Source organism: Coptis chinensis, chromosome 9 (assembly GCF_015680905.1).
Source record: "Coptis chinensis isolate HL-2020 chromosome 9, ASM1568090v1, whole genome shotgun sequence".
Lineage (NCBI taxonomy): Eukaryota > Viridiplantae > Streptophyta > Magnoliopsida > Ranunculales > Ranunculaceae > Coptis > Coptis chinensis.
The window spans coordinates 77,916,642-77,931,432 of NC_141464.1; the positions used below are offsets into that span (position 1 = coordinate 77,916,642).

At 36.6% G+C, this 14,791-nt stretch overlaps 3 protein-coding genes across 3 annotated transcripts; 2 read left to right on the forward strand and 1 right to left on the reverse strand.

Annotated features, from left to right (window-relative positions):
- The first annotated feature begins 4,261 nt into the window (after window positions 1-4,261).
- LOC147478297 (F-box protein At3g07870-like) lies at window positions 4,262-5,344 on the forward strand. Its single transcript, XM_086584486.1, has one exon. The coding sequence runs from the start codon at window positions 4,262-4,264 to the stop codon at window positions 5,309-5,311; it is 1,050 nt and encodes a 349-aa protein (XP_086440612.1). The 3' UTR covers window positions 5,312-5,344.
- Window positions 5,345-5,560: 216 nt separating this feature from the next.
- Window positions 5,561-8,314, reverse strand: LOC147478298 (seipin-2-like). Its single transcript, XM_086584180.1, has 2 exons — window positions 7,271-8,314; window positions 5,561-6,413 (listed from the first exon to the last, which is right to left on the reverse strand). Exons 1-2 carry the CDS (start codon window positions 8,189-8,191, stop codon window positions 5,925-5,927), a joined length of 1,410 nt encoding a protein of 469 aa, XP_086440306.1. The 5' UTR covers window positions 8,192-8,314; the 3' UTR covers window positions 5,561-5,924.
- Window positions 8,315-11,912: 3,598 nt separating this feature from the next.
- On the forward strand, window positions 11,913-12,909 carry LOC147478299 (aquaporin NIP1-1-like). Its single transcript, XM_086586206.1, has 4 exons — window positions 11,913-11,927; window positions 12,050-12,247; window positions 12,349-12,410; window positions 12,524-12,909. Exons 1-4 carry the CDS (start codon window positions 11,913-11,915, stop codon window positions 12,723-12,725), a joined length of 477 nt encoding a protein of 158 aa, XP_086442332.1. The 3' UTR covers window positions 12,726-12,909.
- The last annotated feature ends 1,882 nt before the right edge of the window (window positions 12,910-14,791 follow it).

Consider the following 14,791-nt stretch of genomic DNA (forward strand, 5'->3'; position numbering starts at 1 on the left):
TCTGGAAAGAAGCAGGCCCCAATTTAATTTCTATGGTGAAAGAATTCTTTCTATATGGATCATTTACAAAGGAGATTAATCAGACATATATTATATTGATCCCAAGATTGGCAACCCAACCAAGCGGGACATTTTCGTCCAATCACCTTATAAATGTCACCTACAAGGTCATCTCTAAAATAATGGTGAACAGATCATGACCTATACTTGCAAGCTCGATTAGCCCAAATCAAAGTGCCTTTCTACCGGAAGATTAATACATGACAATGTTCTTCTTGCCCATGAGGCTTTTCATCGATTAGAGCCAAGTCAAATAGAAAGCATCACCACTATGCTCTAAAATTTGACATGCAAAAGCCTATGATCGACCGAATGGAATTTCATCAAAGAAGTGTTAGCAAGGTTTGGATTTCATGACCAATGGGTACAACGGATGATGTTCGATTACCACTCCTTCTTGTGCGGTCCCGATTAATGGTACACCTTCGGGTTTTTCACACCCACTTGTGGCATCCGCCCGAGAGACCCTTTATCGCCTTTATATTTTTATCCTTTGTCTTGGAAGTATTATCGTTAAAGTTACACCAGCTGCTGACTTTAAAAAAGGTGAGAGGACTCAAAATCGCCGCAAATTGTGAGCCATTAAGCCATTTGATGTATGCAGATGATCTCTTAATTTTTGCAAAAGCTGACCTTAAAGAGTCTCATGAGATTGATACAGCCATTCAGTCATATTGTAACATATCTGGACAGAAGATTAATAGATCAAAATCTCAACTAATACATCACAAAGCCATGCCACGAGAACTTATACATCAGCTACATAGTCTGCATCATGTACCTTGTACCACAAGGTTCCCGAATTATCTGGGAGTGCCATCCATTCTGGGAAGAGCGTCTATAGATCATTTTGCTCCTTTAACTCAAAGATTTCAATCTCGACTTGCTGGATGGAAATCAGCACTACTATCAAAGGGGAGACTGACATTAATCAATTACGTTTCTAACAGCTTTTACCAACTCATGTGATGTCGTGTATATCGTCTTCCGGTGTATATTATAGAAGAATTGGATAGGTACGTAAAGTGTTTCTTCTGAATCATGAGAGGAATCACCGCAAAATGCATTACTTCTCATGGCAATTGGCATGCGGGCCGGTCTCCCAAGGAGGTTTGGGTATTAAGGATCTCGAAGTTCAAAATGTTGCAACCATTAGGAAAACAAGCTTGGTCTCTTCTACAACCAAGCACTATGTGGGCAACTTACATGCAAGCAAAATATTTTCCAAATAAAAACTTTCTCGAGCCCGGTCCTCCCTAAAAAGTGCATCTATTGCGTGGAAGTCCATATATAAACTGAGGCATTTGTTGGCTCACGGCATTCGCTGGCAGATTGGGGATGGAATGAAGGTACGAGCATGGGTTGATTCATGGGTCCCTGATACCCCAATCCCACTAACTCTTTTACCTCAACCACCGGAATGTAATCTTGACCGAGTGGCTGATTTTATTGACCCTGTTCAACGTTGTTGGAAACATGAGCTTGTTATTAACAATTGGCCTGAAAATTATGCTCGCAGAATCCTGTCTCTCGCCCTAAGATTCCAACCACAAGAAGATACCCGTTTCTGGGCACCGGATAAACATGGAGTTTACACTGTCAAGAGCGCATATACCATTGTCACGAAGTCGATTCAAAATGATGATGTTCATTACGCTCCTTTTTATAAGAGATTATGGTCCATGAAGGTACCATATAAGCTACGTTTCTTCATTTGGCAAGGTACCCAAGCTGTTATCCCAACTGCTGATTTTTTGGCCTCTAGAAATTTTCTGGTTGATCCTATCTGCTATCTTTGTGCTCAACAAGATGAGTCACTTTTCCATTTATTTGCCGAATGTCCATTTACTCGGGCAATTTGGTATGGCGCCAATTTATCTCAAGTCATTAATTCAGCTCAAAGACTCCACTTTAAGTCTTGGTTGTTACATATATACCAGTATGTAAACCATAATAAGGAGGCGGAGTATTTGCAAACGCTTTTCACTTCGATTATGTGGTTCATATGGCTAGAGAGAAACAAATATCGTTTCCATCCAACAACCGGACCACCCAACCCTTCGGAGCTTATCCAAAAAGCACGAAAGTTTACAACTGAGATTATCAGAGTGCATTCATCTGCCACCACAAATGATCAGGAGGTATCACCTATTGCTATCTCTTGGCAATCACCACCTTCTACACACCTAAAATTCAATGTGGATGGATCGTCTTATGGTAATCCAGGCCCCTCAGGAGCAGGAGGTGTATTAAGGAATACTGATGGTGCCTTCCTTCTAGGATTCGCTACACCAATCTCTAGAGGATCAACTCTACTAGCTGAATCGACTGCCTTGAGAACTAGTTTATATTTAGCTCATAAGCTAAACATGGAAAATGTGATATTTGAGACGGACTCACAATATCTGTATAACTGCATTGTGAAGACTTCTCACCAAATCCCTTGGGAGATTCAAGCAGTTATCACAGACATCAAGGAGCTACTTGCAGCAAACACAAGTTTTCAACTTTGCTGGAGCTACAGAGAGAGCAATTTTGTGGCTGACAAGTTTGCTAAATTTGGATCAGATCAGGCGGCTAATCATAATTGGTGGTTAAACCCCACTCCCACTCGGCAGCATCTACCTGTAGAGTTATCTCAGCTTTCTCTTGGAGATACATCGGTATGGTGCAATATAGCACCTACTTTTGTGTCTGTTTTACTGTTTAACGACAAAACTGCTGTATGTACATATAGAAACATAAGATAAATAAACCGCAGTTACCAAAAAAAAAACTTGAATGAAATAACGAGACTTGTGATTCAGAATTTTGATCGTTTCTCAAATGCAATACTTACTATCTAGTCCCCCCTCCCCCCCCCCCCGCCTTCTTTCCTTGTGTGTGTGTGTGTGTGGCAATATGTTTTTGTTGTGAGAATAAAAGAGTCTACCCTGCTGAACTCTTCACATATATACATTGCTTCTAGAGAGTTGAACTTAACTTTACTATTTGGACAAAGTTTAACGTACCAATTCTTTCTATTAGGTATACCAAAGCGTTAGGGGCATGCTGTTACTAGTTATTTTCAATGTGGTATAGTAGCAGCTTCTCTTAAGTAGTTGAATTTCACATTGAAAATGTAATACAAATTCATGAAACGTACAGCTAATGATTGAGCTATTCTGTATACCACTTACTCTGATTTTTAGTAATATCCTCTTGAAGTTTGATGATTTAGAGATTCATATAATTACTAACTCGAATTGTAAACTGAAGTAAAATAGATTCATCCGTTCATCAGCAGGAAATTCAACAATTACTCATTCCCATTTGCTCTTTAAACTTTCTCATATAGTAGTAAGTTCAACCTCTACATTGAATTCTTGTAGACGTCCTAGCTGCAATGTTATATTTTCCACCGGCATCAGATTCTAGACTGATTGATATCCCTTCAACAAATTCGTACGATTGAATATCGTTATTGTCTGCTAGCTCCAATAAATTGTAATAGAGTTTTTGCTGAGAAAGTGGAATGTCCAAGGTTTGTTCTATGGTCTGTTTCAGTTGCAAAATGGTCGTTGATACCGATACTTCCATTGAGTACTGTGACATTCCTGTATTAAGGAAGAGCTTCATAATTTCCAAAATCAGTTTATGCTTGGCAATGAGAATGAAAGTTAGATAAATGTAATTTGATCTTGAAATTCATAGTTTCTCTCTAACATGATTAGGATGTGGGATTACTTATAATCTGCATATATAAAGTACATACAACATACCATATTTGTGTCATGCTCTCACATTTCTTATGATACTAGTACATTCATGGACATAGCACCTTGCCTCTAGTCCTGACACCCGAGTGTTCCTTTTTGTGAAATCAAATGCCAACAGCCATATTGTACTACTCGTATCATATCCCTTGAGTGAAATAGAGTCTCTTTTAAGAGTTTCAGGATCACCAAATCCAGAATATAGCACGTTCGTCGCAAGGAAATTTCTCAAACTATATTTTTTTATTAAAACCATTGGGCCTAGAGCGCTCCCACAATATGACTCAAAGATGATAAACCCAGTCCATTAACAAACCTACTAATTTAAGAAAACCAAGGGAATTAGTAGAAACTTACCAAACTAGATGCTAAAAAGATTCATAAGATACGTACTTAAATATAAATTCTCATATTGTGTCCAGAGTCCCTTTTCTTCCTATTCTCCAATGTCACGTCTTCCCCACATTCCAAGCGAACTATTCTTTGATATCATCCCAAGTTTACCAATCAAGACTCTTGCGCGTTTCAGGTGCCTATCTAAATTCTGGAATAACTTCATTTCAGAATCTTATGTTTTCAGTAAGCATGTCAGTTACTCTGAGAATCTTAAAATCATGCTTAGAATCTCCAATCTCTTTCACATCTTAGGTTTCGAATCATCGGGCAAGGTCGGTATTACAATTGCGATGTCTCGTGAAGATCAGTCTTCTTTAGTTGTTTTGGGTTCTTGCAATGGCCTATTGTGTATAACATATGAACTAGGGAATCTTAAGAAGGTGTGTTACTTATGGAATCCATGGACTGGAGAATTCTTCGAGTTGCCTAATTATAAATTTTCGATGGCACTTGGAGTAGGTTACAAGCCTAGTGTAAATGATTACATTGTTTTAAGCATCGAGAGGCATACTACAATCAATTGCCGTGGCTTTTCAAGAGTTAGTGGATTCTCTCTAGCTACTAATTTATGGAGATGGATCATAGACATTCCTTATAGAGTTCAACCAAAACCCGGGGTACTTGTCAGTGGTGCACTTCATTGGTTAGCGGTGAGTAGCTGGACTAGCTCCGACACTTTTAACTTAGTGATTGCATTCAACATTGCGAGGGAAACAGTTCACGAGGTACCACTGCCTAATTTTAAGTATTATAACGAATTCAACATGGATGTCGCGGAGTTAGCTGGGGAACTTTGTTTTGTTTGCTATTATAAAACCAGTGTTGAGGCATGGCTGATGAAGGACTACGGTGTGAAAGAGTCTTGGACTAGATTGTTTAACATCAAAGAATTTATAGGTGGAGTATATATCAAAGAATTAATACCCTTATGTTTTACCAAGGATGGTGCGCTTCTACTACGTTTGGATTACAGATATTTGGTTGTGTATGACCCAAACATCGTAGGATTATGGTTTTCCCATATTCCAGGCATTTGGCTGTCTGATAACTTTGATACCATAACCTGCTACACTCAAAGTGCAGTTCGACTCAAGCCGTGAGCTCAATAAAATTACTTTTGATTTGATATTCTTATCTTTATGTGCAGTATAGTTAGGCAAGCGAAAGTAGTTCGACGTTTTCTTGTCCACTGTATAGTATATTTTCAAGTCGATATTTAATCTTTTGAGTAGCATTTGTTAATTTTGAGTGCTATTATCCTTCACTTTAACAACTGCTGAATAATATGCTAATATAAACTGCTGCATATCACCATCGAGCATTAGTACTACAACAGCAACAAACTCACAAGATTGAAAATCCACTGATATAATCCAAGCCCAATCCAAGTATCCAACAACATGCTTACTCATACTAAAAATTTCAGAAACAAAAACTTATCAAGCCGGCTAGAAATCGCAGTTGTATAAAAATCTAAAAGTACATACAGTATAAATCTAAACTGCACCACCCCTAACTTTCATATTGTGTTGATGGGTATATAATCCGTTTTGACACAGTAACAGTTTTATCTTGGTGATTGAAAACTGCGAGTATGTACAAAGTCAGTCTCACATGTACAAGTTAACGTGTTAGAGAATGTCAATTACTTCTCGGGAACAAGTCTCATCCACCTCTGGTTTCAGCAGCGACCATGCTCTGAAAACTCTAGTTTCAGCTGCTTACCACTGGGGAAACAGAGGTTTGAGGAGCATTGCTAGTAGAAGAACGGCCTGGTCTTAGTGTTGGAATAAGAATTGGTCTACAACAAAGTAGTACTAGCATCAACTCCATCGTAAATGACACCATACTGATCCAGATAAATATTGTTCTCTTCCAGTACCAAAGAATCCTTTTCAACAGAGGGAGTTCAGATTCAAGAAGAAGGGATGTACCATATATTTCAGGTAAACCAGCACCAGACCTGTATTCAGCTCGTTGTTCAAGGATCACCCTTATGCAAGAAGTTGGCTTATATCCTTCACTAAAGCCTCTCATCCTAATTTTCAGAACTTGAGCTTCAGATGAGTAGCCACCCAGGAGAGGTACACTCTTGAGGAAGATCTCCAGGTAACGTATAAGATGACTTTTAAACTGCAGCATGCAGGGATGCCTTGAACTTGCAGTGACTTGACCATTTTCAGACAGGAAGTCTACCCTTACCTTCAGGCAAAAAATATTAGAGTCAAAAGTGATTCCCATCACAAAAATACAAGAAAAAACAACAAAACTGAAAAGACATACAATTAAGAAAGTATTTGTACATGAACACCAATAAGATATATAGATCCCTGATCTGCAATTCTAAACCTAAGTGAGCGAAATCTAAATTATATAAGCATAAACAATTGTTTCCCGTCTTTTAGTTCATTAAGTGACTATTAAGCAACAAACATATGTGGAACTATTAACAACTCACTATGATCCATGGAAATATATGACACTCACCACGAAAGACATTATGACAGTAAGGTTTACATTGTAGAAGATATATTAACGATCTTTGCTGACTATGCCTCACGAGCGAAACGTTCCGCCTCACCCCAGACACACTTTCTAACCCAATGAACCTCAAATTAGTGACTTTCAAATTCAATTCTTCCTTAATATGTAAGATTTCTGAAAAATTCTATCGGTTTCATTATGTTGTTGTCATTGGTCACCATAACTGATTTCACTATTGTCAAGAGGAAAAAAGTCTCAAGAAGATTCCAAAGAAGTGTTGAAATTCCTAATTGTTGAACATGATGCAGATACAAATGAGGAAAAAAGTCTCTAGAAGAACTGTTGAAATTCCCAATTGTTGAACATGATGCAGATACAAAATAATTTCTGTGAACAGCAAGCTTATTGATGTGTAGAGTATGACATTCTTATGCTTTCCTAATTGCAGTCTCTAGTTCAATAACATCAAAATGTAATCCAAAGATATATTGCGTCATACAAATATTAACAACAAGTAAATGTACACCAGCACAAATCGCAACTTAACCATGACCCAAAGTGACGCAAAGAATTACCTGGAAAATACCAAGTTTCCGGTTATAATCAGATTCAGGCATCGTTAACAACACCGTAAGCTGCAACTTGTGATTAGGTGGCAAAACACGAAACCCCGCTACATTCTTCGCAATGCCATCTTGATACTTCACACCAGTATAAACACTTGGACAAGATATAATCGGAACCAACGCCACCGGACTAGTTCTAGTATAATCAAAATTCAAACTCTCTACCAACTGCATTGGCTCCTCGACTAAACACCGCATAACAAACCCCCCTACCAAAAACCCACTCACAAGTAACCCAAACAACACAACACATATATAAATCGACCAAACGAATCCCCAACCAAATTTCATCACTAGTTTGGCAATCGAGTTCTGCCCCTTAACTTTTTCAAACAAAAAAGGAGCAACTGTCTCACTAAACAAACCCCATACTCTATATGACTTCTTCAACATTTTTCTTTTAACTTGTTTTAATGTCTTACATGGGTCAATTATTAACATAACAAAACAATATGAAATCCAAATAGGTAAACTAATAAAACTAATCAATAAACTAACTTGAAAACCAATAGCTTTAAGCACTAAACCTGCTAAATACACCAGAAAACTCGATGACGCCAGCGAATTCTCCGTAAAAATCTCTTCTTTTGATGTCTCAGTTGATTCTACATCACTTTTAAGCATACCATTTTTCTCATTTGAGGAAATTTCATCAGATTGAGTGGTGATTTGACGTTTGATTAATATATCAGCTCGTTCTTGCATTGAGGAACTGAGCTGAGAAATGTTTGATATTTCGGTGGAATTTTCTTCTTCTGGGGATTCGGGATTTGAGGTGCAGTCAAGGAATGGGAAGTCTTCGAATGAGTCGAAATACTGATCATCTTCTTCATTGAGGGTAGTTGTGGAATTTGGTTGTTTTTCTTCCATTGAGGAGAATTGAAGGAGTGGGGGTTTTGGTAAATTAACATTCGAGGAAGAAAGAAAGGAGGGAAGTTAGTTGACGAGGCAAAGCTGTTAAAAGCTAAAAAGAGGGAATATATGAAGATGTGGCTTTATTGGGCTTCTGCCCCATTCTGGTTTAAGGATAAGAAAACAAATTCTGAAATGGGCTGGACAAGTCGGCGCAATTTAGCTAATTGGTTGTCTTCGGAAGTTCGGAACAATGTGCTGGTACTGGTGGCAAATGGGCCGGGCCGGGCCCTCAATGAAGCCTTCATTCTTTGAGGGCCGGGTTGGGTCGGGCCAGCCCTACTCTCATTTATCTCGAGGGCCGGGTCAGGTCGGGCCAATGCTTAAATCTCGAAGCCTTTACCCGTCTCTCAACCCTTTTGAAAGGGCTTGAGGGCCAAACGTGAGGGCCGAATACTATGTTATACATTTGATTTACAAAATAAATTTAGAAACATTAGTTAAAAATGATAAAATCGAATGCACTTAACAATTAAACTTTCAAACTACTAAATTTTTTTTGTTAAAGTTGTATTAGTCAATTAAGATTAATTAAATTTATTTCATAAAATATTATAATGGAATTATAAGATTGGCAAACTTAATAGATAAACGTTCTTTTAAGTGATTTTTAGCATATTAATGCTAAAATAAAATATATTGTAAAAAATTTTATTAAAGTATGTGTAATAAATGTTGAGGGCCTAATGAAGGTCGGGCTTAAGTTTCAAAGTCAATGCCCTTACCCTCCCCTCAAAGGCTTGAGGGGTAGGGTAGCCCAAAATTTAATGTGTGAGGGCCTTATTTTGAGGGCTTTTTCGGCCTTGGGCCCGGGCGGAGCGGGCAGGCTAAGGGTTTGAAGGCCATTTTGACACCCCTATGTATTGGTGAGTTGTCACTCCACGAAAATTGTTCATTTGAGGCAATCAAACTCGCCTATGCATCATCAAAAAACACTAGCCATTGTTCATGCGGTATCCACGTGGACTCTACCGTTTTTTTTTGTGTTTTTTTTTTTTTTTTTATTAAAATTTATAAACGTTACATTACTATTTTGCCCCTCAAAAAGTAAAAATAAAAAATAAAAAAACTATGAAATGTCTAAAATCAAGGCCAGCTCAAGTCAAGATGTGGCCTTAGGCAATGCCTTTATTTGCGAGACCTTTATTTCCTAGGCCATCTATAATCACCAAAAAAAAATCACTATATATTCACAATTTTATTATAAATTAATAGCCAAAATCTAATATCAACGAAAATGACAATAATGTAACCAAATAAACATCAAAACTATAAATAAATAAAATAATAGATTCATATTGAAATTTAAAAAAAAAAAAAATTTCACAAGAACTGTGAGTATTAGATGATGAATAAATGATTAATCGTTTAGAACTGAAAGAGTGAAATTGACAAATGGTTAACTTGAAATTGGTGAAATAGAACAAGTGAGAGAAAAAGATTTAATAAGAGAAGTGTAATGGCAATTTCTTTAATTAAGAGAGAAGAAGAAAATGCATAGAACGTGGGATTTCCCCATTTATTTTTATTCTTCTAATGAAACAATTTGAAATGAGCACACTCCTACAAAAACTGAAATTACTATGGGCTTGTAGCCATTGGATTTATATTAATATTTCAAGATGTCATTTGTGCGGTGGACTATTCATTATCGAAAAATAAATAAAAAAATAAAAAAACTATTGGATTGTATACACTCCAAATTAATTCATTCCCAAATTTAATGCGTGGATAGAAAACTCATTTGTGAAGAAATTGACTATCATATCTTTTTTGGTATTTTTTTCTTTATAAAATTTGGTAATAATAAACAAATATGTCTTTTTTGGAGTTTTTTTCTTTATAAAATTAGATAATAATAAACAAATATGTGGATAAATTAGAAAATATGAGGCCTTCCAAATTTGAGGCCTTAGGAGCCGCCTAAGGGTTGAGCCGACACTGTCTAAAATGTCTTTAGAACGTACATCAAAACACTATTCATCATACCCCATATTTTTCTAATATGGTAAGATAAAATGTGTCTTCATGTAAAGTTAAAAATAAAAAATAAACATAATTGTTGTGTTTCACTATATAAGTGTTTTAAAACATCTAAATCCCAGTGACCCAGTCCAACCTTATTTACACCCCTGCCTCGTGGCTCCTAACCTAATCCATGCTTTTCTGAGTTTCTAAGAAAAAAAAGGAAATGCCCATTTTCATTTGAATTTGTCATAAATCACTCAAATCAAATTTTAACATTTAATTGGGGTTATCTTGGACACACCCATCAAAACACTCTCGGACTCCAACTTTAAAATAAATAAATAAAATTATTTAAGACATATTTAGGTTCCTAAATTATCTTTTTTTTTATTAGGCCTACGCAAGAGACCAAGACAAAACAAGTCATTTACTTATTCTTCTTTCTTTAAAAAAAAAATAAAGAATGTTTTTGAGTTCTTCTCCAATAATTTAGCTCGCTCTTCTCTCATCAATAAGCATGATTACAAATCAATAACTAATTATTTTGAATTCTAAAGTGCAAGATTACAAGGCCATGTGTTGTTGCTCCTGTTTGTTCCGAATGAATTTGGGAGATATTATTGGATTGAAGCGGTTATTGGTTATTGGAGTATGACAAAACCTTTAGTTAGTTATGGGGGGTTATTGGGGTATGGCAAAAACTTTAGTTAGTTATGGGGTATGGGAGTGGTTTTATGGGTGTGTCTTTAATTGTCCATGTTATTAATGTGTTTTGAGGAAATATCGAAAAAAGCTATCCGGTTAATAAAATATATGGATAAAATTTGCGAACTTTAAGGAGCAAAATTTGGATATATCTATCTATCTAGGAAAGTTTTTTTTCCCGATAATGTAGGAAAGTTGAGTATAATAGGATTCTTTTATGTATAAAAATGAGGGGTACTAAACACTCAGTAACTTCGTTTCCACATTTAGCGAGAAAGAAAGACTGTTTTACTGTTTCGTTATTTTTTTTTGTGAAGACTAGCTATGGCAGCTAGTTGTGCAATTTCGATTGAAGAAAGCCGTGGATTGAAATCTTCATGTGAACAAATAGCACAAAATTGTGTCAGTAAACTCTTCTTGCAAAAGGTTGTCATTTATTTTTGGTCTTGCTACTTTTCCTTTTAGATTTTGAAATCAATGAATACTAAGTACAAAATTCGAGTCACTAGCATGAGCTGATATATTGTAAGTTTTCCCAGTTGCTTGCTGAGGTACTGGGAACTTTTTTTGTGATATTTGCTGGGTGTGGTGCGGTGGTGATCGATTTAAGCAAAGACAAGGTCATAACACATGCTGGTGTGTCCATAACATGGGGACTAGTAGTGATGGTCATGGTGTACTCACTTGGACATATCTCAGAAGCGCATTTTAATCCAGCTGTTACTATCGCCCATGCGACGTGTAAGCGATTTCCATGGAAACAAGTGAGTTGTAACTTGATCAATAATTCTACTTTATTTATCATTTATGCGATCATTGCATCTCTAGTCCATAGTAAAAGAAATTATACTCAATCTAAAAATTTGAATTTCATGAACCGAAAGTACTAAAAAAAAAGCAGAGTTGTTACGGTGTCTAGCTTAGTGTCCTTAACAAATATCTCAATTCTACTTAAAGAAAAGTATCCGGATTTCTTTTTTTTTTTTTTTTATGGCCCTTTTAATTCATGGACAAATTGTTGGTAGCAAACACACATAGTAGCAATTCAGTAGTCATACATGCCCACAGCAGTATTACTTTATACTTCCTGAAGTTCTTGTTTGCTTTCAGTAATCATCCTATTATTTGTATGATCTCTCTTAGGTGCCACCATATATCATTGCTCAGATTCTTGGATCGACACTTGCTAGTGGAACATTAAGGTTGTTGTTTGGTGCGAAACATGCGGAATACCCAGGAACAATCCCAGTAGGATCAAACTTGCAATCTCTGATCTTAGAGATCATCATCACATTCTTCCTTTTGTTTGTAATATCTGGTGTTTGCACTGATGATCGTGCGGTATGATCTTCTACACCTAAACGTTTCACATTTTACTATCTAATGCATTAGGGTTATACAACTTTTACTGTGATCATAATTTATGTTTTCGGATGGTGCAGATTAAAGAACTTGGAGGAATTGCAGTGGGAGCGGTCATATTGCTCAATGTGATTGTCGCAGGGTATTTAACTACACAATAATTAGTTCAACTATTTCTAGTTTCGAATACTAACTGCTTATGCGAATCCGATACTACTTAAATGAAATCATGACCAATGTATATCCTCCTGACAGACCAATTTCGGGTGCGTCGATGAATCCGGCGAGAAGCTTGGGGCCGGCATTGGTGTATGGACGTTATGAAGGGTTATGGGTGTATTTCCTGGGCCCAATTTGTGGGGCTGTTCTAGGTGCTTGGGCCTATATTGTCATCCGTAATAAGGATCCCGTGCTTGAGGTCACTAGCAGTGCCTCTTTCCTCAAAAGCTCGACATGAAATGTCTCAACTTCAGAGAAATGCTCCTTGCCTTGGTTACTTGTTGTTGGAAATTGGGTTGAGGAGCTTTCTTTTAAAGAAAAAAAAACTACTTATTGTTTTTACATTTTGATACGTACACTTTACAATTTTTTAAGTAGTTAATTCATAATTCATAGACAACTACTCTGTGAATATTGAGAACTTTCCAAATTTGTTTTAATTCGTGAATATTGAGAACTTTCCACAAAGTTGTTTTTTTTTTCGGCCGATACTATTGGTTTTTGAAACTATTGACAGTGAAACTTTAGTCGAGGTAATGGTGGTCTACATGTGACATTCAAAGGCATTTCGTAAATTTGGAATGGTGGTCTATATGTGACAGAATTAAATGCCTTTCGTAGAATGCTCTTGAACCTCAAGATAGATTTTGTATTAGAATGTTCTCTTGAACTTCAAGAACTTGATATTCCTTTTGGATATGATGAACATGCTAAACCCTTATGCAGATTTTGTTGGGGGTACCCTGGTGATCTCGCAAACATTGAAACTCTTAGCAATACCCTGGTGATCTCGCACCCTTCGGGCAATGGTGTGTGCTTTAGAAATTATAAATGTGTGTTCCTAGAGTTTCTTTGCAGGTATATTGGACATCAGACGAATTTCATAGCTGAATATTTAGCAATTTTAGAGGCGGTGGAGTATAAAGAGAAATTGGAGGAAGGTTTGGGTGGAGCCAAACTCTGACATTTGCGGTTAATGCTTTTGGAACTTCAAGTGTATCCTGATGTATGAAGCAGAAATGGCAGAAATTGACTCCAGTTTGGAGAGAAGCCAATTTCATAGCAAATCAATTGGCAAAGTACAATTAAGTTATTTTTAGTGTAAAACCCCCAGGGATAACCAAATGGGAGGTTCCATAACATGTTTATTATAGGTTTTGTTAAGTTCTTATAGTACCACTGAATGTGTTTATTATAGGTTATAGGTTTTGTTAAGTTCTTATAGAGCTACTGTGTGCGTAGACTGTAAGTAACTCTTCATGTACTCCCCCCTCCCAAATTTTTGCTTACGGGAAAAAAAAATTAACCAGGGGTATGTTCGTCAGGTCCCTTATATACATATCCACAAAGCAAAGATAAGGAGAATGTCAGAAGGGTTACCAATGAAAATTTTCTGATTCCACCCATTCTTAGAGTTTTCCACACTAGCTTCTAGTCTTTCTTTCTACTTCCTCTTCAACTTTAATTTCTTTATTTTGTTTCCTATTCTTTTCTTTGTGCTTTTGAAAATGGAACGATTCAAACAGTATAGGCAACAGGGCAAACAGCCTAGGGGCTCTGGGGCTCTTCCTGATTCCGAAAGACTTGCCAACTACTACAACACAGTTCCCACGTTCTTCACCAATAGCCAATCTTGGATTGAAGTGCAAACAACCCAACCTACTCTCATTATAGAGTACATGCGTATTGAGTGCAACAAATACACATTAGTGTTGTTAAATAGGCCAATTAACATAAATATGTATCCTAACCCCAACCACTATTAGTAGCACTAAGCCACTAATATTATTCCTAGCAAATTAAATCAGTGTTCTTGTTTCCAGTTCTAGAAAAACTAACTTTCCTCATACTCACTATGTAATTTAAATTAAAATATTCGTTATTCACTAATAAAAATGAGAAACATTATCACCTATTATGCAAGATTCCCTAGCTAATATGGACTATGATATGATTGTAGGTTACCAGAAAAAAAAGTCCTCCGACTGTACGTGAATCTTTTTGTTGTTCATTATTCATTTTTGTGTTATTGAACTGTAGAACATTGGATCATGATGACATGATCAATAAGCAATCTACTCGATGTATTACCGTTAACACTTGGTTAATATGAATACTATCCAAAAGTCGGTGATTAAAATGTGTCATGGAACAATATTTCTCACTCTGAAGCCTAAGGATCATATCAGTGGATCACTACAACTTAAAATACAATTTAGGCAGTCCCGGCCACTAGTGGCGTTGACACAAACGTAACAAAGTATCAATGATCGAAGTATCTTCCCCGGGGGACTTCTTGAGTTT